General features: G+C 40.0%; 1 protein-coding gene across 2 annotated transcripts; it reads right to left on the reverse strand.

The window, feature by feature from the left end:
* Positions 1-139: 139 nt before the first annotated feature.
* Positions 140-23,948, reverse strand: LOC141777674 (uncharacterized). Of its 2 annotated transcripts, none has more exons than XM_074652152.1 (7): positions 23,864-23,948; positions 12,136-12,193; positions 8,476-8,707; positions 7,828-7,975; positions 5,130-5,220; positions 555-1,020; positions 140-517 (listed from the first exon to the last, which is right to left on the reverse strand). In XM_074652152.1, the coding sequence occupies exons 2-6, from the start codon at positions 12,191-12,193 to the stop codon at positions 707-709; spliced, it is 843 nt and encodes a 280-aa protein (XP_074508253.1). In that variant the 5' UTR covers positions 23,864-23,948; the 3' UTR covers positions 140-517; positions 555-706. The 2 variants fall into 2 exon arrangements, with proteins under 2 accessions (XP_074508253.1, XP_074508252.1); XM_074652151.1 differs by having other exon boundaries at positions 551-1,020.
* Between the last annotated feature and the right edge of the window lie 92 nt (positions 23,949-24,040).

Raw genomic sequence — 24,040 nt, forward strand, 5'->3', positions numbered from 1 at the left:
ACATACAGTTGAAATTACCCCCAAAAAAACTCTGACGTGTAAAAGTAAATATCTTGCAGTTTTCCAAGTAATCTGATTTTGGTTTATGGTGCACGAAAAAAATATCAACAGAGTGACACCTCTTGTTTTCTTAGACATCTCTGCTCTGACTCTCTCCCGGGAAAAGCTGTGCTGTGAAAAGTTCGCGGGAAGCCAGAGATGCTCCAGCGCCCCCTGTAGTGTCGGAGTGGTACCCGCCGACACCAGCGGCTGGTCCTGATGCTGCAAAGTCAAAGAAGACATGAAAGCTCCTTTCATGAAAATTTCACAGTGTCTGTTTGAATGCATCATTGATGCAGCTCTTATTATTTTCATGAAGTAGGAGGGAGAATGCAAGACAAACTGCTGAATAATGCAAGTTGAGTGCACTGCTTTATTTACTCAAAAGCAAGTACCATGTTGTTAATTGTTTACAAGTGCAATTCCCCCAACTGTGGTGTGAAGTGCTGACAGAAGAAAAGTAGCTTCCTCAGTATTACTATCAATAAAACACACACACACACACACACACACACACACACACACACACACACACACACACACAGCCAACTTAATAAATAAAATGAATAATAAACTACTGTACAATGAGCTAAAAAAAAAAAAAAGTTCGATTTGAGAGATCTGAGGAGGAAAAAGCAGTCCATCTGTTGTAGTTTGGTTCTCTTCCTCACTCTCTCTCCCCCATCTGTGCAACATTCCCCGCTCTCCTCTCCTCTCCTTGAATTTCAGTCTGCTTCACTCCACCAAACAGGCTTCGGCTGATGTGGTGCAGATCCCACGCCGTGGGGCTCTTGTGGGGCCAGCCGCTGGCACTGACGTGGAGGGTCGAGGGGAGAGGTGGGATGCCTGACTCCCTCAGGTTGGCCCCCGGACGTGCAGGGATGGAGATGAAGGGGAAATGTCCGTGGAGAGCCCGGGGTGTCTGGATGGGCTTAGGGAGGCAGCACGGGAGCAGGAAGGGGTGAGGCACAGGATGGACTGCTGTCAGGAAACACAACGACGGTCACATCAATCAAAGAATTTGTCTTCATGAGCTTCATGTGTGGGAAAAAGACAACAGGAGCTCAGATATTCATTTATCAACATTCATACATTCATAAAACAAATCTGTTTTCCAGAATGAAGCATTGAATCAGGTTGAAGTCATTCGCAGCTAAATGAAAACTGTCTTTTTCACCTTGTTAGCTGATGCTACACAATATAACTTACACATATTTGGCATTTTTATGGCAAAAGTAGGAGAAGAAACAGAAAAAATGAGAAGTTGAAAGCGTGAAAGTCCATTCTTGACCTCAGTTTGACCCAAAAAAAAAGCATAAAGCAGCAGTATGTTTTTGGCATCATTGGGAAAGATCCATAATAACATTTCAGCATATTGTAATTCAAGTGTTCTGAGAGAAAACTAGACTTCTGCACCTCCTCATGGCTCTGCTTTCCTCCTTTAAAAAATCCTGTGACAGGAGACTTTGGCCAATCACAGGTCATTTCAGAGAGAGAGCGTTCCTATTGGCTGTTCATTCAACTGAGGCAGCTGTGAACCACTGGCGAACTCCGATCAAACAGTCAAACCAGGCAGCGCTGATCAAATATGAATCAATATTATGTTACTGTAATACCTATTTCTCTACTTAAATGTGTTCAGAAACATCTTGTAGTGTACTGTTTAGCTGTAAAGCGAGAAAGTTTGCTCCGGCTGGTGGGCGGTGCTTGGTATTTCCTCAACGGTTCTCAACATGGCGTCCGGGTCACAAACTTTCCTATTTGATCAGCGCTGCCTAGTTTGATCGGAGTTCGCGAGTGATTGACAGCTGCTCAGAGATGGCAAGGCTCCAGCTCGGCTCTGATTGGTTGTTTTCTTCCGGTCTGCAAAATCTTGCAGATGCCGTCAGGAGCACCGGAGGACACAGAGGACACATGATTTTTTCAGATTACCTGTCTCATGCACTACTGTCAGGATATAGTGACCGTTTTATAAAAATATATTTGCTCCAATCGCTCAAACTCAAGGTTCACTTACTGGATTTTTCCAGAGCTTTAAACTTTAGCTATCTCCATGGCAACTGAACAAAATCTGCAGAGGAAGACTGTGAAATGTGGTTGAAATTAAGTAAGTAAGGGGACTTTGAGTTAAGATGTTCTTGTCAAAAGAAATATAATTTGATGTATTTTATATCAAAGTTCTATTGCGTGTAGAAGCTGCACATTTGTAGTAGTTAATCAATGGGGCTCCAACTAATAACCCATGAAATACTACATTATTAACCTGTAGTATTTTCAAGGTGCGTAGTAGTAGAGCACTTCTTTTGGTGTTCACTCTCAAAGGATACCACAGTTACACCACAGATGCTTCATTCATTTTGAGAAACCCAATATTTTGTCTTCAAGGTCACGACTGAACTACATCCATGCATTATTTCCCACATCTAGTTTCACCTTGAAATAAAAAAAAAAACATACAAGTCAGCCACAGTAGAGAAGCAATTTCCTCGTGACTTGAACTAAAAGAAATTCCAGCACTTGTGAAATCTGCAGCATACAAGCATTTAAGAGTGAGTTATGTGATGTCAAGCTGAGTGAATATGAGCAGGATGGAAAAGTGATATATTTTAAAGTCAATGGTAGATGAAAAGGATTCTGATATCCAGCTTCAGTAAAGGCAGTTACTTTACTGAAGCTGCATTCAGCATAACATTCAGTAAAGTTACTGCCTTTACTGAATGCTTAATTCAGAGGCCTAAAGGGTCCAACGATGGGCTGCTCCTACTAACAAGTATTGTTTGTCTTATTCCTCTGTGCCATAGAGCTCCACAGTTGTCCAAAAAATATTAAAACACATTAATGAGCCTCACTGTTGTGCTGGGTGACATATCCCTTCATTACCAGGAACCCAGAAACACCCTGCTGTTGTAAATACTCATTAGAACACCAAATGTGTATCAATCCACGGCTGAAAATAGTCCCCAACAAATACACAATTTACTCCTGTTTGAGACACGTTTGCCAGCAAACTACAGTGTCCAGCTGTTTTACTGAGACATTTTAAAAAAAATATGTGTTTGCATGTGTGTATTAGTGTATGTAGGTTTGTATAGGCTACTTTATGTAATAAATATTTAACATGTTGGTATGTATGAATAGATCAAAATCTTTATGGTTGTGATCGTGATGAGTTCATATTAAAGATGTGACCAGATAGTGTAGAGTTTTTTCAGTGCTTTGTAACTTGTTAAAACTTAACCATTGTACCTGCAGTATTATGCCTCTTATATCCATTACATACATTTAGATTATTTTAATCTAATTTTATTATGTAATTACATTTTTTATTTAAATTCAATTTTAATTTTAATTATATTTTATTATTATTATATTTTGTTTAGGATATTAATTTGCTTGGTTTTACTAAATAATGTCTATGTTCAATTTTATTATTTTTGTTATTGTTTATCTTATTTTTACTGAAGATTATGGGCAGAGGAAGATAGGGGTGATGGGGTCGAGGGGGATACATCTGTGTGTACGTATTGATGTAATGTGTTGAATAAACAAAATGACAACAAATTTATTTGTCAAAAGAAATCTTTATGGTTATACTTTTCTCACATTGTATTGTTTTTTTCTTTGTAAAGCACTGTGCAAGCACTGGTTTTAATGATGTAAATAATTTTTTTTATTAGTAGTAGTAAATAGGGCTCCATGTTTATAATCTATTTATGATATTTATGATTTATCTTCCTTGTAGATATAATTAAGATTAGCTTTTTATTCCTTCCTTTAGTGCTACTTTCATATGCTTTTGTTATTGCTTATTTTATTATTTTATAACATCCTAATTTAAATATTTGAATATTTGTTCAAACTAGGGCTGCCAATCAAATAAAATATTTAAGAGTGATTAATCGCATTACAGTCCGTAGTTAATCACAATTAATCACAAATTAATAACAAATTTTTTATCTGTTCAAAATGGACCTTAAAGGGAGATTTGTCAAGTATTTAATACTCTTATCAACATGGGAGTGGGCAAATATGCTGCTTTATGCAAATGTATGTATATATTTATTATTGGAAATCAATTAACAACACAAAACTGACAAATATTGTCCAGAAACCCTCACAGGTACTGCATTTAGCATGCCCAAACTGCATGTGATTATCATAAAGTGGGCATGTCTGTAAAGGGGAGACTCATGGGTACCCATAGAACCCATTTATATTCACATATCTGGAGGTCAGCGGTCAAGGGACCCCTTTGTAAATGGCTATGACAGTTATTCCTCACCAAATTTAGCACAAGTTTGGAGCGTTATTTATCCTCCTTCTTGACAAGCTAGTATGACATGGTTGGTACCGATGGATCCTTAAGCTTTGTTTCATATGATGCTGAATCCGCTAAAACCTATTATCACATTCATTTTGACAGCCCTGGTTCTTATATTTTCTGTGTGTGTAGTGTTGAGGGGGCTACAACTGCATCTCATTATGAAGCAGAGCTGGGCAATATATTGGTATTATATCAATATTGTGATATGAGACTATCATCTTAGATTTTGGATATTGTAATATGGCATAAATGTTGTCTTTTCCTGGTGTTAAAGGCTGCATTAGAGTAAAGTGATGTAATTTTCTGAACTTACCAGACTGTTCTAATGTTTGTCTGTACCCACTCAGTCATTATATGCACATTACTGATGATTATCTATCAAACATCTCACTAATAGTCAGCCCAACCCTACTATACACCTGAACCTTGACCCTTATGGCCCATTTATAAGGTTTACGTCTTCAGTATAGGAACCAGTGGGTTTGGGGCTGAAAGCCACAGACAGGACCAGCACATTGTTGGTTTTCGGTATTTTCATGGGACTTATAGACAATAAGAAAAATATAGAATAACACCTAATCCTTTCATTTCCAATATCTTTTTTGTTTTGGTGTTTGCCTTCACTCTCAGGCTACAGACAGAATAAATAAATAAAGGGACAATAAAAACAGATTGAACGACTTTGCCGACTGTAACCGGCTCACTGTGAGACTTGTCTGCAGATGTACCTGCTGTGCAGGGGAATCACTGACGGGTGTGTTCTTACCTCTGTCCATCACAGAGCCTGCTCCTCCACACAGAGGAAGAGCACTCTCAGCGGGGAGGAGAGGAAAGGGAAGAGGGCCGCTCTGCACCAGCTGGAGGATGGACGGATGGAGGATGAGATGGAAGGATGGTTGAAATGGGAACATGGACCTTTCAATACAATATAGTCTGATACTGTGTGCACAAGACATTAAGAACACCGGGGATCTATTACTGACTTAAATATAGATCAAAGTTGATATAGCTGAGAGGAGGTAGAAACGTTATACGAGCACTTCAGATGATTAAGACATTAATAAACTTCATAGCAGGAAGGTGTTACTGATGTTTTATACACTGGTGGTGTCATTTAAAATTGAAATATATATTTAAACAAAAAAATGTAATTACAATACATGATAATAAGAGTTTTATTCCAAACTGGGATTTCAATTTACAAAAACTAATGGTACTTTTTTTAAATAGACTGCACTTATACAGCGCTTTAATTATAAATGACAGTGCTTTCTAAAGGATGGTAGGTGACCTCAGCCCTTGGTTTGCCCGGGAACATGATATAACGTTAACACACTGACTCGCCTCTGCATTAGAGGATCAGTCAGTCAGTCAGTCAGTCAGTCAGTCAATTTTGTATTAAATAATACAGTTTCAGTAATGATTTCTATTCAAGTCAGCCAGTTTTATATGAAATTATAAAGTTCCTGTTATAAATTGTTTCTATTAAAATCGGTCCATTTTTATTGACTACGGTTAAAGGTTGGTGTAATATTTTTTACTTAAAGCGTTTTTGGAATAAAACTCTTTTTAAAGGACTGATTAAACTGATTAAATTGCAGCTTCTGTGATGAGAAATAAAACTACAGTTATCTCCCAGAGACAAAAGAGTTGCTTCTCATTTTTATATGTAATGGATAATGTACAGAGAGCCAGTCACTGTTGTGAAATAAACCCTGTAGGAGGGGTCTTGCATCGCCCTGAAGGAGTTTATTTCACAACAATGACACACAAGCTGTACATTATCCCGCTTGTTACACGGCTACTTACTTAAGAAATCAACAATTTGACACAGAAATGATATTCTAGAGTTTGAGATCAGAACTGCGCCCATAGCGACGGTCTGTTATACATAGCAACAGTTTTCTATAAAGAAATAACAGACCGTAGAATGCCGTGATTGACCAATCAGAATCAAGTATTCAACAAAGCCGTGTAATAAAACTCAATAAAACCTAGAAGCCAGTTTTCCAAACAGTGGAGTCCTTTAAAGGGACAGTGTGTAGAATTTGGCGGCATCTAGTAGTGTGGTTGCAAATTGCAACCAGCTGAGTACCCCTCCGCTCACTCCTCCCTTTCCAAGACTGTAACTCCTAGTAACGTGACCTGACTCAGAGGCCATCCTTACCATAATAACACTACTTTAGGAGCAGCGGAAGTGAGACGGTAGATGGAGGTATGACAGATTAGCCCTCTGCGGCTCACGTTACCGCAGTTTCACCAGCGTGTTGGAGAACTACGGTGGCCTTCAGGTAACGTAAAAACATGAAAATCTGTCTCTAGCAGTGGTTCTCAAACTTTTTCTGTCATTCCGCCCTTTGGAGGAATAAATATTTTCACGTCCCTCCCCCCAGTCGGTAGTTTTAGCATGTTAAATAGGTTGAATGAGGGTTAAACTTTATCTAACCACTTTATTTTATTGACGTGACTGGGATGTAATGTCTTCTTAATTTGTTGGGTCTCACACTGTCAGCTGCAAAAGTTTTCAAATATAAAATACACACTGGTCTCTCCTCATCTCCCACCGCATTCATTATTATTTATATTTATATAAATGTAATTTATGGTGCTGTTGGATTGCTGCTAGACCGCCCCGTTACCGGTGCATGCGGGAGATTTTTTAACTGCAGTGAAACTGTTGTTTTTGAAAAGCTGAACGACAAAAAATATGGACTGAAGCAAAATATTTCGCTAGATATAAACATATAGTGAATTTTGGAAATAATACGATCTCTCTTTTTTCAATAAATTTTGACTTTTGGACTTTTGGACTGAGGCAATTACAGAGATGGACGGAGCGCCGCGTCGCTCACTCTGTGTGTGTTTGAGAGAGAGCAGGGTTGAGAAGGTGGACGGAAGGCTAATGTTTCTGTAAGTTTAATAATAATTAGAATGTCAACGTTATGAATGAAGCTTCGACCTACTCGGTGCAGCCCTACTACGTCATATTTTCTTTTGATTACCGACTGATGGGCACGTTGTCTGTTTTTGTCCCTGTCAAATATCTGTCCATCCTGTAAACCTACAGACTGCCTGTCTGAATGAACACCAGAAGATTCTGACGTCAAAACATTAATTGCACAGCACATTTTCCCCCAGTCACACGCGGCCCACTTGTCATGCCTCTGCTCCCCACTAGTGTGGCACGCCCCACAGTTTGAGAACCACTGCTATAGAGACAATGTTTGGTTTGTCCATTCTGGGCTACTATAGGAACATGGCGGACTCCGTTAAGAGAACCCACTCCCTATGTAGATATAGCAGCTCATTCTAAGGTAACGAAAACACAACGATTCTTAGTTTCAGGTGATTATACACCAATGAAAACAGTGAATATTATATTCAATTTCTGCTAGTAGATCCCCCAAAATGTTACACACTGTTCCTTTAAGTTGTGATATGAGATGTAAAGATGTGGTGGTGACCTGATGGCTGGGTGGTGGTGGTGGAGGTGGAGGTGGAGGTGGTGGTGGGTATCCTGGATAGTTGACCAGAATGAGTTTGCTGAAGTTGAACTTGTAGGTGAATCTTTTCCCTTTGGTCTTGTGCAGGATGCGTTTGTTGTAGTAGTATCTGGAAGTAAAATGTTTTCTGTGTCAGGCTACACTCTGACTATGTCTTCTGGATACTGGTGTGTGTGTGTGTGTGTGTGTGTGTGTGTGTGCGTGCGTGCGTGCGTGCGTGCGTGCGTGCGTGCGTGCGTGTGTGTGTGCGGGTGTGTTTGTTTATACCAGGCTGTGTAAGTGTATGTCTATGGTATGCCCTCATGTTCCTTTAGGGCACTTTAGATAAAAGTGCTTCCCAAATGGCATATGTTACATCTGTGGGCATTTTAAATTTTAATTTGACAACATATGTTGGCGAGGGGAACACTTTATTTACAGCATCAGCCCGAGGGAGAAGCTGCACAGAGAGGGAGGTTTACACACATTCACAGTTAAAGAGTGTGTGTGTGTGTGTGTGTGTGTGTGTGTGTGTGTGTGTGTGTGTGTGTGTGTGTGTGTGTGTGTGTGTGTGTGTGTGTGTGTGTGTGTGTGTGTGTGCATATGCTGTAGTATGAATATGTCCATCACCTGAGCGCCCGGCTGAGCTTGTCGTAGTTCATGTGTGGTTTGCCCTTCCTCTCCCCCCACAGCCTGGCCAGTCTCTCGGGGTCCCGGATGACGAACTCGCCCCACTCCCCTCCCCAGCCGATGGCCCCGCCCTCGCCCCGCCCCAGCAGCTCCAGCAGGAAGTGCCACAGCTGCACCTGTCGGGAGCCCGGCGACCAGGCCGGTTTGTAGGCCCAGTCAGGGAAGAGCACTGCTGGAGAGACAGGAGGAAGTCCTATAAATGACCTGGAAGTCACTGACACCATCGCTTAAAGATCCCATATATTATGCGTATTTTCAGATTAATACTTGCATTTTGTGTTTCTACTAGAACATGTGCACATACTGTAATGTTCAAAAACCATTTATTTTCCTAATACTGTCTGCCTGTATTTACCCTCCGTCAGAAACGCTCCGTTTTAGTGCATTTCTACAGAATTGCGTTGTTAAGCAACTGCTTGGGTCCATGTTTACTTCCTGTCAGGGAACATTTAGAATCTTTACGTTTAAAACTGTGAAATGGTCTATATGTTGTATAGTTGTGACATCACAAAGTTACAGAAATCCTGACAGCTTGTTTCAAAGACACAGTTTCTGAATACGACCTGTGTGTATTTCTCTATGGATTGAGCGTCTCAATACACTCACAGTATTTATACAGCACCTTGACCTGCTTTATAATAAAAAAGACATGAAAATCTCACTTTTTGCAATACGGGACCTTTAAAGTTGAAGTGATGTGGCCCTGATGAGTCCCTGACAGGAAATGTGTTTATTGAATTGTTTGTCAGTTGTTTAGTTTGATTGGGAAAATCACAAATCAGTTTGACATTTTGGGAATTACGCCTATTTGTTACATGAGAAGGTTGATACCACTGTCATGGCTACTGAGCAAACAAAATCTAACATGTTAAAGGTGCTAAATTTGAAATTCATTCAGTGTTAATATAGCAACAAACAACTATTTGCTATGTAAAGATTAGTGGAGTAATGGCATCCTGACCTGTGTGTGTTGTAATCCGAGCTTCTCTGTGCTTTGTTTTACGTAGCTGCGCATGCATGTTAGTGTATGTGAGTCCTTGTGTGTGTGTCCCACTGGTTGGCTAATCGCCACCACTCTGCACCGCTGATAACGGCGTACCGACCCGCGGTGTTGTCATGGAAGTGTAGCGCACACCCTCCGGTTCCCCCTCAGGTAAACACTGTTAGGTCTGTCAGCAAAGAGTATAGAATCAAAGACACGAAACTCCGGTGTTTATTTTTACTACAGACGCTGCCGCCATTTTGGACTGAAAACTCTTATCATATTTTAATATTTTCATTCTTCAACTAAGGCCATTTTGGTAGAGACATTAAATATATCACAATAGAACAGAAATAGTTTTGTTTTACTTTGGTACGGCACTTTGTACGCGGACGTTTTATTGGCGTCCGGTAGTCACTTTCAGTCCAAAATGGCGGAAGCGTAGCTTTGCTGCTGGGCGCAATATACGTTCTTTGCCGTTAACTGCGAGCCGCCGGGTCAGAAGTCGCTATGTCGAAAGCCGTGTGGAGGCAATAGCTCAATCATAAATATGCTCTGAATTTGGAATGTTGTACCTTTAATTAGTGAACTTTAGAGGTGCTGGTAGGCAGATTTTGTCAGAGCCATGCTAGCTGTTTCCCTCTGTTTCCAGTCTTTATGCTAAGCTAAGCTAAACAGCTGCTGACTGCAGTTTCTTATTTACTGTATATGAGAGTGGTATCGATCTTCTCATCTACTGCAACTCTCGAAAAGAAAGTGAGGCACCCCAGTGTTATGGCACTTTCAAAATGACAATAGTTGCTACGCTTTATTAAAAAGCTCCTAATATAACTGTGTGCTCCAAACTCATCATCCTCAGATGTCCCGTCTGTTGAGGTTTGAGATCCATCATGTGCAGAGATTCCTGCATCCTTATTCTCCACTGATTGTTTGTCCATTTATTTATTTATTTGTTAATTAGTTTTTACAGCAATGTGTCACAAATGTCTACTAATTGGATGTTGATAAAACATGCAGAAATGAAACATTTCACCACTCAAGAATTAGAAATTATGCAAAACTATATCTGGGGCCAGAGAGGAGTACATGTAATTATTTCTTCCATTATCTTTTCTTGTGATCATGACGCTTTATTTTCCTGTGAGCACAAACTAATCACCCCTTCATTCTGAGAAAACAATTTCAAGCTTATTATGTTCACAACGTGATTATTTGTTACAAAGATTTAAGTTTCTCACAGCATGACAGATATCTGTAAATACTTCATTTAGACATGACATTCTAAAAGAAATGCTTAGCACCTCATTATCCTGCTTCCTTGGTTTAGCTCATCAAACAAACCTGAAATTTGATGAAAAAAAATATTTTATTTCATGTCTTAAAGGGCCAGTGCGTAGCATTCAGGGGGATCTATTGGCAGACATGGAATATAATAATAATAAGTATGTTTTGTCGAGTGTGTAATCACATGAAAATACAAAACATTGTGTTTTCTTTAGGTTAGAATGAGCCGTTTATACCTACATACGGAGCAGGTCCTCTTCAAGGAGTCGGCCGCTATACAGTATTTCTACAGTAGCCCAGAATGGACAAACCAAACATTGGCTCTAGATAAAGACATTAGCGTTTTCATATTTTCCATCGGCAACCGTACTCTCCAACACGCTTGACACACGGGAGATGTTTCAGTTGGTTGCAATCTGCAACCTCACCGCTAAATGTATCCTACATTTAATAACACATATTTTTGGAAATTCAGTGTGTCAAGACTTGATTCTTTACAATAGTGATTAGCTCTGCACTTAAAGTGGCAGTAGGCAGTATATTTTTAACACGGTGTGTTTCCGTGTAACGTATCGGCGGATGCCTCTCTCATTCAGCAGCCTTGTTATGTTTGTATAACGTTAAACTATGTTGTCTGTCATCCCGTCATCTACCGCTTTTTTCTTCCTCAACGTGGAGGGACAGCAGCTCCCGCACACACATCCACACACGTATCTCTCTGCTCGAAGAAGGAGGAAGAAGGCGGGGTCATGCGTCATCAACGCGTCATCAGTCACACTGCGCATGTGTTATACTCTGTGGTCTTAATGCTCAGGTTGATTGGAATTCTTAAAAAGATTCCTGAATCCGGATCATGATCCGGATCGCCACCAAAATCTAATACGATTGTTCATTGTGCTACAGCCCACCCCTCCAAAAACATTTCATTCAAATCCAGCATGAGCTTTTGGAGTAATCCTGCTAACAGAAGGACAGACGGACAGACAGACAAACAAACAAACCCAACGCCGGTGAAAACATAGCCTCCTCCCTAGGCCTTCGGCCTTGGCGTGGGTAAAAAGTGTGCTTGCGGCACTAAAAATGACCAGGCCAACTTACAATTTTGACTGCTGATTGGTCAATAGGGGGACTGCATCGTTTGTCAGGGGTGACATGTTTGTTTTTCATGATTTTATCTATTTTTACCACCGTGCCACAGGCAGACGCACACTGCAAAGAATGAATATATAATAACTCTTACGTAAATAGGAAAGATCTCCAAGCACACAAATTTAAACCCACACAAACCCACACACGTAAATAGCCGAGACCAAGGAGCACGAGCGCACACTTACTTCTACTCCAGTAAGGCGCTGAAAGGTGTCCTGCTGAAGAACTACAGCTGCACTGCATCTGAGTAAAACACAATACACAAAACAAAAAACAGTACCTTCATCACTGTGATCATCATCATCAGAATAAAGTTAGAGAGGCCAGAAAAGAGAGAAAAAAAAAGCTGTTTAAATGAAATATGAATTAGCTGTCATGTGGTGTTAAATTAGCCGTCACGACAAAGCACAGATGTTACTGATTACTGCAACTTCTGCACTTAATATCACTTATAAAAGTAAATCATCTTCACACGTATTTAATTTAATGACAAATCTAAGCCTAAGTCCAGATATTACATCAATATCAACATAATTGTAAATAAGGTTTATAGATCTCTGTCAGATCATAATGTGCTTGAAATTACATTTGCTAATCTAATAGCTGATTTGTGATTAGAGCTAATCAGACTCTTTAGCAGTAACGTAAATGTGTGAAAGCATCACTTTCCCTGCAGATACTGTTTTCTATATTTGTCTATAATTTCATCCCATAAACACACACGTCGTCCACCCACAGACACAATGACCTTCCCCGGCGATTTGGAGCAGCAGAGGCACCCTGCATCTTCCCTGGAAGGCTGAAAACTAATCTCTTCAAGAAGTACTTCACATAACCCTTTTCCCCCACTGAATGATGTCTCCTCTCCTATAAGCCCTCTTCCACGAGCTGTAATATCCTCTTATCTTGGAGCTACAAAAAAACGATGTCTCCCCTTAGCTCTTATTTTATTTCCTTTTCCCATGCAGCAATACACTCACACATGATCACCGCAGGGTCACGGGGACATTACCGGTTAAACTGGGAGAGCTGAGGCAAAGACATTTTCTACTTCTAGGGCGCCATTTAGACAAAAACAGGTTCTGCCATCAAAAGGCCAAAACAAAAAAAAAAGTAATTACAACATGACACAACAATAGAAATGCAATCATGCTGAAACAGGATTGCAAACAAATGAGTAAAATGTGATGTTGCCTCTGCAATTTTGGCTCTGACATTTGTATTCCTCCCTTTTTATTGGCTTTTAACTACAAATTGAAGCTTGTTGTACTGGCTAAGTGCCTAAACATGCCAATCTAAATCCACCATCAATCCAATGATAGCCAGAATTACTCTGAATGCTACAATTAAAAACGAGAAGTAAGAATCATCATGCCAGTCAAGCACAAAAGGTCGACAGAGAGGGGATTTTATTTATTTTTTTACAAGTAGACGAATTTCAGATCTAATTCAACTAATCACTTGGAAGAATTCTCTCTTACAATCATCTCGTTTACAAAGCACGAGCTAATTAAAGACTCCTGTGTAAGAGTGATAATAATTCAATTGGTCCTGTTACCTTGATTGGAGCAGGAGTGGATAAAGCTTCGTTAGATGAATAACAATGATCAGTTTGCCTGCCGGCCCGCTTCAAGTCTGGGAGGACTGAAGGATGGATGGACCGAATCTTAAACCCTCTATCTCATCTCACCCCCCAACCACAAACTCTTCCACCTCCCCCCTCTCTCTCTCTCTCTCTCTCTCTCCTACAACATCCCTCCCTCTCTCCCCCATCCCAGAAATAGGGAGGTCAAAACTAAACCATCTTATACTGATGATGTTGATGCCCTTTTGAGAAAAGAACTGGATTAAAATAGAAAATATATCTTTAAAAGTGTCTCAAAATGACAAAGCATCCAGAAACATCCTCCCAAATGTAACCAGAAAAACTTTTGATAATCAATATACTGTATATCTGCAACTAATGATTACTTCCATTATTGATTATTTTCTTGATTAATAGTTTTGTGTATAAAATGTCTGAAAATAGAGAAAAATAAATCCCTGTTTTAATCCCCCAGAGCCAATCCAAAACCCAGTTTACTATCATATATGATCAAGAAAAGCAGGAAATCCTCACATCTCAGGCATTAATATCATTAATTGATAATCAAAATAGTTGCTAATTCATTTTCCTTCCATCGACTAATCAGTTAATCTACCAATTGTTTCATCTCTATTTATCATTTAAGTCTATAATTAAGCAAAAATTTAAAAAATTGAATGCTTTTGTAATTTGATGATTTGCTGCTTTTTGTTTTCTATCAAACTGAATATTTTTATTTATTGATATTTTTTTTAAATCTTCCTAAAATATTTTTTTTCATAATTCATTAAAAAAAAAAAAAAAAAAAACCCCAGGAGATTCATTTAGAAACCTTAGTCCCAGCCCTACGTGGGATGCTCTCACTAGGAGCTGTTTGTAAGCAGAGATGAGTCAACTGCTGCCAGAGTGAAAAGGGGGCAACCGTAAACCACCATTACAAGTGAGAGTGTAAAGGGTCAGACCTGAAAAGAAACACAAAGAAAAAGAAAAAAGAAAAAGCCGGGAGGCGATAGGTGAAGGCACTCTAATACGCTCATGATTGGTGTGTATTATAGGGAGCTGAGGAGGAGGATGTGATTGAGTGGAGTGAAGGTGACGGGAGGTTTTCTCCTCACTGAATCAAATAGGCGACGAACTCAATAACAGAGCGGCACTTCACTCCACTACAGCCGCTTTTCACTGGACAGCACTGACCTTGGCCCAGGTCAACAACAGGCTGTTCAATACTCTGCCACACAGGCTCAGGGGGTTGTTAGAGGTGGTGACATGTTTTACATAGTGACAACATGGTGATGAAGATACTGAGGAGTAGTTGTATCTGCTTTTATTTTGGGGGGTGTTTTCAGATGCAGTGTCCTTGAGTCTCAAGTATTCCTCTCACTTCAGTGAAACTAAGGGTGAATTCATAGAAAACTGGTTAACAAATCATATTACCAGGATATACCTTTTTTTTTTTTACTTTAAAGTTTGTGCAGAAAAGCCCCATAAACTATTTATAAGAGCGTTTAATGGGAAAAAATAAATCTCTTTTTGCAGGGTCACGTTTTTAATCTTTGGGTATGGAAGCTCAGAATGGGCGCTTAATGTTTAAACTCAAAATATTAAAATTTTACATTCAAAAGAAGTTCAACATAAGCGAATCACATATGAACAGAGCAGAGTCAGGTGTAATACAATGAATTTAAACGTAAACATATGAGCAATTCAATTTACATAAATTTTTTTATTCGCCATAGTAGGAAAAACAATTTGGGACCGGGAAGGTCCGATGACGTCATTCTTCATAATTATTAGCCATGTTCTTCTGTTTGTTGTATTTCAGCCCTTTTTCATTCTCATGGCATCAAATACCAACACTTTGTCATGACTGTTGGCGTGTGATACCGACGCACAAGGCATCCTTTAGCCTCGGTCTGAGACGCATTAATTACAAAGTAAACCCATCCGCGGCAACAGTAAACGCTCAGGGAAAGTAGTGTGGTGATGTAGGGGTGTTGTCCAACAGACACAAGGCTTTAATCCAGGAGGCCGCTGTTTGTGTCCCGTGCGTTAAGTTTCATTTTCACGTTACAATCAGCTGTTCGTTCGAGTCCTGTGTTCACAATGTTCAGTGTCATTTTCCCTGTACAAACAGAGCAGTTTTAGGCCAAACCATTTAGTTTTTTCCCTAAACAAAGTGGTGGGTTTGTTGCCTAAACCTAAAGTGATGCCAAGGGGCGTGACAACGCGGCAATGTTTTACAAAGTGATTTCAGTGAGAAGTAGGTTACAAGATCATTCTGGACGACCTAACCCAAACAAAGTGCTGCTGCTTTGTTTGTAGGTGGATTAGCTGTGATTTAGTTTTCACTGTCTGCAGCAGAGAAGGAGACAGACAGGGAAGCTCCCAGCAGCAATCCATTTAGGCTTATGATACATGCATCCCCTATACATTCGCCCCCTAGAACTCACACACACACACACACACACACACACACACACACACACACACACACTTATCCCCCCTCAAATGTGACAGCTGACACCGGAGGCTTTTAATTCCAGTGTAAATACAAATACTCTCCCAGACAGCTATCAATTATGTATGCCGCTAATTGAGTTGAATGTTGTGCTTTTAGCAGCCCGGGGACCCTGGGTCACATGCAAAAAGCCTGAAACCAAACACAAACACACACACACACACACACACACACACACACACACACACACGCGCGCACACACGCAAACAAAAGCCTATATTTGCACCTATATACTTGTGAGGACCGTTATTGATATCGTGCATTCCCTATAGCTTCCAACTATAATTTTAATAGGCCGTAGCATTGATTGAGCATGTTTTAGCCCCTGTATAACATATTAAGATACTTTATATCACTGATGATGATTTTGTAAGCCGTATTTATGCAGTGGGTGGAAAATCAATTAGCAGACTCTTGGAACTTGCTAGAGTTATGTAATCCATCAATATTTATGTCCAGCCTGCATTCATTTTTGTTGGTTATATTGTTGTGAGATATCAGCAACTAAACTGCATTACCATGTAACAATGCAAGGATTTTGAGGAAAATAAACTCCAGATTTGTGATGGATCTTCACTGTGATGGATTATTCAAATCAATAGTTTCATGAGGCTGCTAATATAAAAATATACAGTATGCTTTAGAAACTACATGGTCAGCTAAAACACTTCCAACTATCACAAGAACAACTCTTACCCTTACATAAGCATAAAACCAAGTTTTAAAGGTCCTGAAAACCAATTTCTCTAAAGGGACAGCGTGTAGGATTTGGCGAAATATAGTGGTCTGGTTGCAGATTGCAACCAACTGAGTACCCCTAAACTCACGCCTCCCTTTCCAAGTTTGCGATAACGTGAACGTGCAGTGAAGTTCACACATGACAAGCAGTTTGTAAATGCAGGTTCAACAGTTTGTATATAAATGTAACAACATCCAAATGAGTTTTTGAAGAAACTTGCAAATATTTTAAAATTCATATGTGTTTGGATTTCTATTACATTGATTTAAAACAAGACATATTTGTGTGTGCATCAGAAATATATTTGTGAACCTTATTTTTTTATGTGGATTTTTTTTTACATTTATATACAACGAGAACTATTTTGTGTGCATTGAAAAATATTTTTTTGGAGAGTCATTTATATATAAATCATAAAATACATTTGCGAATCCTTCTGTGTGCATTTGTGAATATTGAGACTGATCTGACCCCACAGAAGTCAGACGGCGGCTGGCAGTACCACGGTTACCACAATTTCCCAAGCGTGTCGAAGACCTACAATGACCTTCGGTATAACCTAAAAACGTGAAAGAGGACCCGCTCCCTATGTAGATACAAAGGGTATTTTGCTAAGTTGTACAACAAGTTTGTTTCCTTAGTTCAACATTTGAGTTTGACAATCTACACTTTCATGGCAACTGAGCAAAGCTTGCTGATGAAGACCGTGTTATACTGTTGAAAGCTCCAACATGGACATTGTGTGGAGACTGATGTGTCAGTTTTCACGTGCTTCAGCCCTCAAACAGCGAGGGAGCAGCAAAAATGTCCTGACCTTCCAAAAAATGTTTCCCAATCTCTACCACCAAAACTCAAATTGGTCCTCTCAGAGATGGAAGTACAAGAAAACACACACACACACATACACACACACACAATAAAAAACACTGCTGCAGTTTATGGATTTACACTAGACATATCTTTTTGCACACACTCAACACACACAACAAAGGAAGAGGCCTCACAGTGAGTATAAAAGCTGACAGTTTGGAAATTGAGCCTTCGGACTGATGGAGCCGCCCAGGCAGCATCCAGAACCACATGACAGAAAGAGAGATTCAAACAAACGGGCTGAATATTGAGGCGAGCGGCGTTGTCGGGGGAATAGTACTGTAAAGATGTAATATAAACACAGAGTTGTAAGGAAAAAAAAACACTCCTCTATGCCTTATTTACTCTGTAGTGTCTCTGTGCCACATATTATCCCAGTCTATCACCAACAGAAGCTGAGGAGGGAACGAAAACAAATATAATGAAGGACTTCTGCCTGGGCATAATCAAACTTCACATTCCCCGAGGGGCAATTTAGGTAGACGGAAATTTGCTTTCCAACGAGATCGTCATCCTTTTTTTGTTTTCCTCCTCTCCTTCAGCGAGCGGTATTATCTCCTCTGTGACGAACTGTGTGTGTGTTTGTGTGTGGATAGAGGATGAGGAGGGGGGGTTAAGTCTGGATTTGATCTCCACTAAAAGGACTGTTTGTTTTACAGCTGACGACCCCGGAGTTTAATCTGGTGCTTAGCTGCCCGCTCAATCTCTCCTCTCCTTCGTCTCCCTGCATCCTCTCATCCTCCCTGCCTCTCTCTTTTACCCCTTTTATCTCTCTCTCTTTCTCACTCACTCAATCGTATCATCCTCTCGCAGCAAGTTAACCCCCCCCCCACCATCCCCACCCTCACCCTCTCCCTCCGTCACCACCACCACCTCTCCATCATCATCCTCCTCTCTCCATCCTCCATCCCTTGTCATCTCCTTATTTCTTTCTTTGTGGCGCCAGGAGCGGTTGTTCGCGATTTACATTTAACTGGATCCATCAGGTTGTGTGTTATGCGTAAAATTAAGCGCTGTTACATCACACAGTACAGTGGGTGCATGTGTGAGTGTGCATGTGTGGGAGGATGGGATGGAGTGATGGTTTCGGGCCCTGAAATGTGTCCATGTGTGTGTGTGTGTGTGTGTGTGTGTGTGTGTGTGTGTGTGTGTGTGTGTGTGTCTGTGTGTGTGTGTGTGTTAGGGCCACTTACATGTGTGTGTGTCTGTGTGTGTGTCAGGAGGACAATAGTGAGAGTGTATGTTAAACAGGATGATGGTGTTGCAGCAGATGAGGGTCATGCTCCGGGACTTAAGGGTCAAATCCTGTTAGAAGTAAGAGGGATCAAGGCTTTAGCAAGTCGCTGCCTTATTTTTTTACTGCTGCAATATTCACTGACGCTGTGCAAGAGAAGCTCTGTGTGTGTGTGTGTGTGTGTGTGTGTGTGTGTGTGTGTGTGTGTGTGTGTGTGTGTGTGTGTGTGTGTGCGTGTGCGTGCGTGTGTGTGTGCGTGTGTGTCTCTGTGGAGTAACTTAAAACAGCTTTGATTTGATTGAGCTCCGTTAGAACATGTAAGCAATAAAACAGAGGCAGGAGAGAGAAGAAAATAATTGATTGTATCAGGATAAACCTCTTCAGCAAGGGTGGGAGAGGTACTCAGATGTTTTGCTTATAGGCTAAGAAAGTAGTAATACCTCAGTGTGTATATATATATATATATATACTCTGTTACAATTAAAAGTCCTGCATTCAAATTCTTACTGGCACATTAAATGTACAGAAGTATTGGCATCAGAATATACTTAGGTAAAATGAATCACTCAAATATTATTTTATTGGATTACAATTATTGATGTTGCAGCTGGAAAAGGTGGGGCTAATTTTAATCTATTTTTATAAACCATTATTTTTTTATCTATTATGATACATAATTTATTAGTTGATTGTATAATTAGTATTAATCTGCATCTTAAAATAACTAGTCAATTAATTGTAGTAGAGCAAAAAGTACAATATTTGCCTCTTAAATGTAGTAGAGTAGAAGTATAAAGTTGCATAAAATGTATCATATCATGATACATACATTAGTGGAGGAATTATTGACTTGAGTAAAAGTAGCAATATTAAATTGTTAAAACCCTCTGTTACAAGTAAAGGTCCTGCATTCAAATTTTTACTTAAAGGACCAGTGTGTAGGATCTGGCGGTATCTAGCGGAGAGGTGAGGAGATTGCAACCAACTGAAGCCTCTCCCGTGTGTTGCCGTGTGTTGGAGAGCTAGAGTGGCCGACACGAAAATGTGAATGACCCTCTCTAGAGCTAGTTGGAGCATAGCCAGTTCGTAGAGTGTGTGTGTACGTGGGAAGTGAGTGGTGAAGCAAGAGAGAGAGAGAGAGCGGCAGCAACAGGAGCGAGTAACGTTATCGACTCCGGCCCAAGCAGGAAAAGTTAACAGAGTTTGGTTTGTCCGTTCTGGGCTACTGTAGAAACATGGCGGTGCAACATGGCGGACTCCGTGGGGAGGACCCGCTCCCTATGTAGATATAAACGTCTCATTTTAAGGTAACGGAAATACGATTCTTATTATCATGCGATTATACACTAAAGAAAACATAGTTATTAATGTTATATTCCATTTCTGCCAATAGATCCCCCTCATTGTTACACACTAGTCCTTTAAGTAAAAGTAGCACTATAATTGTAAATTTTTACTTAAGTATAACATATGTATCAGCAACAAAATGTACTTAAAGTATCAAAAGTAAAAAGTGGCCCCTGTCAGTGTTGTATTATAATATTATAATATTATTACTACAGATTAATTAAAATGTAAGCAGCATGTGAATGTTTTAGGTCATCAAGGTGGAGCTGATTTTTCTTACTTTATACAGTCTAATGTTGGATAACACTGCATCATATTTATCAAATGATCATAGGTTTTGTATAAAAGAAATACGATAATATGATATAGGAAGTAAATGGAGGTTATGAGGGGAATTGCTGTATATACTAATGGAAAGACTATGTTTGTTATACTGTTTGTGTATGTTGTATATGAGAAGGTACAGATGGGGAAAGGAGAAAGAAAATAGCTAAGATGAGTAGGTAATAAATAAAATAAGGGGGAGGTAATAAAGAAGAAAAACATCTATGAAATATTAAAAAACATGATATAATTGCAGCCATTTTGCCCAGCCATAATTCAACCCCATATTTTGTCACATATGCTTTAGTGTAGGCTATAAGGTTGTGGTTTGTCTTAATACCAAATTCTCTGAATTTTGGCATCAGAAACACATAGCCTATATCATCCAAAATGAAAAAAGAGCTCTATCAAGTTTGGATGATGTAAAAACCATTTCCTTACAAACACAGGATTTATTGTGTTGCTGCATTTTCAAAGGCTCGAGTCATGCTGTTAGAAAAATTATTCTCATTAAAAAAAAGCATTATTTCCTAATAATAGAGTTAGCCAAATAACTATGAGAAAAAGGTTCCTCAACTGTGAAGTGATGCGCACAAAGCATGAAAATCCTATATTGCAGTACACACACACACACACACACACACACACACACACACACATTGGGTGGTGACTGTAATGATGAAAAAGACACAAATAAGAAGATTTACAGCAAATGAGATTTCCCTTCTCCTTCCTGCTTTACACCATCTTATGAGTCCCACATCAGCTGGATTGTCACTGAAGTATCTCACAAGGGAAAACGATCAAGATGGAAGAGAGAACAAAAGTGGAGAGCAGAGACAGCAGCGTTCCCCAAGGAGGTGAAGTGGTATAATATCATGAATGAAATCTTAAGACAATAAAATGGACCTGAGGCACTTTGGCTTGTGTTCATGTAAGAGAGAGGCTGAGTGTTTGCTGTGCTACAGAGTGAAAGCAAGCAAATGCCCTCGCACTTAAAACCAGAAGGTTATGGGAACAATTGTCTTCCTCACTTCCTAGCGCTTTTCTTTTTTTCCCCCACCACTTTCTGGTCTCTCAGCCTCCCTGGTTCATGCTGCTCTCCGGGGAGCTGTGGTTTCTGAAAGGTTTCTCAATGTCCTTAATCCCTCCATCTCTTTGTGTCCAGGCAAAAAATATATCCGCATGAAACTCAAGAGGCCGACAGGGGCCAAGTTGTGTGAGAAAAAGATGAGCTTCTTTCCAACATTTTGTGGGAATGGGAGAAAAAAACAAAAAAAACTTTTTTTTTTTAATTGAAGATAATTTGGCTCCTTTTTTAAAATAACAGCACAAAACTTTAAATTAGTGGCTGTAAAACTGGAGCGATTCAGGTTCAGCAAAAAGAGAAATGGTTTGATTTCACTCATTTTAATAACTGTGAATTATCCCAATTAGGATTGGACGGCAGCTGTAATCATAGGTTTCACTGAAAAACATTTTCTTCAAACCGAATCTGTAGACAGTTGTACGTGGAAAGATTGTGGAAAAAATAGGTATCATGATTTGATTAAAAACTATATCCACATATTTGCATTAAGGATGGAAATTAATAAAGTATGATTAAATTGGTGTATGCTGACATATAAATAACCACTGCTTATAGATACTGCAGTAGGCTGGCTGCACAGTACATGCCACCAACTTGAGTCAGAACCACAGCGTGTTGCGATTGACTGCATGAAAACTAGTTAATAAAGCAGAGAAGTTGAAATAGTTAGCTGAGAGTAATGAATAATGGTTGAAACCAAGCCTCCAGTAAGGCTTTGAAGCAAATTTTCGTAGTGGTGAAATGGTGAAATTACAACCCATAGACGTACATTGGGAAAGAGACGTCTGTAAATCAGCGGATTTTTGAGATAAATCAACTTCCTAGTACGAACGCTTGAATAGCCCTTATTTAAAGGTGCAGTGTAGGATCTGGCGGTATCTAGCGGCGAGGTTGCAGATTGCAACCAACTGAAGCCTCTCCCGTGTGCCAAACGTGTTGGAGAGCTACGGTGAATGTCCCTCTCTAGAGCCAGTTTTTGTAACAGTAGCGTAGGTCATCTGGAGCAGAGCCAGTGTGTAGAGTGTGTGTACGTGGGAAGTGAGTGGTGAAGCAAGAGCGAGGGAGAGTGGCGGCGGCGGGAGCGAGTAATGTTATCGACTCCGGCCCAAGCAGGAAAAGTAGACAGTTTGGTTTGTCCGTTCTGGGCTACTGTAGAAACATGGCGGTGCAACATGGAGGACTCCGTGAAGAGGACCCGCTCCCTATGTAGATATAAACGACTCATTCTAAGGTAACGAAAATATGATTCTTATTATCAGGTGATTATACACTGAAGAAAACACTTATTAGTATTATATTCCATTTTTGACAATAGATCCCCCGAAGTATATTTTTGGCATCATTGGGCAAAAATTCCTTAATAACCTTTCAGCATATTGTAATTCAAGTGTTCTGAGAGAAAACTAGACTTCTGCTCCTCCTCATGGCTCTGTTTTCAGGCTTTCGAAATCCTACCCGTGACGGCAGACTTTGACCAATCACAGGTCATTTCATTAAGAGAGCGTTCCTATTGGCTGTGCTCCAGTCATGTGACCGGAACTTGGCATTCCTTCAAGAGATTTCCCGGAGATTTCACAATGGCTGCCGGGTCACAAACGTTCTCATTTTACAGCTAAACCGTGCACTACAAGAGGATTCTGAAAACATTTGAGGAGAGAAATAGGCATTAACGTAACAGAATATTGATTTATATTTGATCAGCGCTGCCTAGTTTGACCGTTTGGTCGGAGTTTGCAAGTGATTGACAGCCAGCTCTCATAGACGGCAGATGGACAGCAGACCTCAGATCAGCTCTGACTGCTTGTTTTCCTCCGGTCTGTGAAATCTTGCAGATGCCATTAGGAGCACCGGAGGAACATTACTTTTTTTCAGGTTACGTATTTCATTTACTACTGTCACGATATAGCGACCGTTTTATTTAATCATATTTGTTCCAATCTCGCCTACTTTAGCTTTAAATCATTAGGTCCTAAAAGTTGTAAAATGCACTAATAACTGAATCCAGAGTTATTTCCCTTCCTCCGTTCATGTGAATGAGTCCCAGACCAAGGGCTGGGAGGCGGAGTTAAAGAGGAACTATTATGCCTTTGTACTTCTTCCCCTTTCCTCTAGTGTGTTATATAGTTTTTTTTGTGCATGTAAAAGTTCTGCAAAGTTACAAAGTCCATGGCAAAGGGAGTTACTCTCCCCCACTGAAACACTGCACCTGAACTGCCTGAAACGCCTCGCTTGAAGTCCTGCTTTTTCTTCTGTAACGTGGTGATGACCTTTTGGTTTCACCCAGGAGACCGGTGTCTGTGAAACCAAACGTCAACGTTGAGTAATTTTACATTACGTACGCTATGTAAGAAGTCATGTAAAAAAAACTGTAGTTGTTTGGTTT

The sequence above is a fragment of the Sebastes fasciatus genome, chromosome 11 (genome assembly GCF_043250625.1).
Source record: "Sebastes fasciatus isolate fSebFas1 chromosome 11, fSebFas1.pri, whole genome shotgun sequence".
NCBI classification, from domain to species: domain Eukaryota; kingdom Metazoa; phylum Chordata; class Actinopteri; order Perciformes; family Sebastidae; genus Sebastes; species Sebastes fasciatus.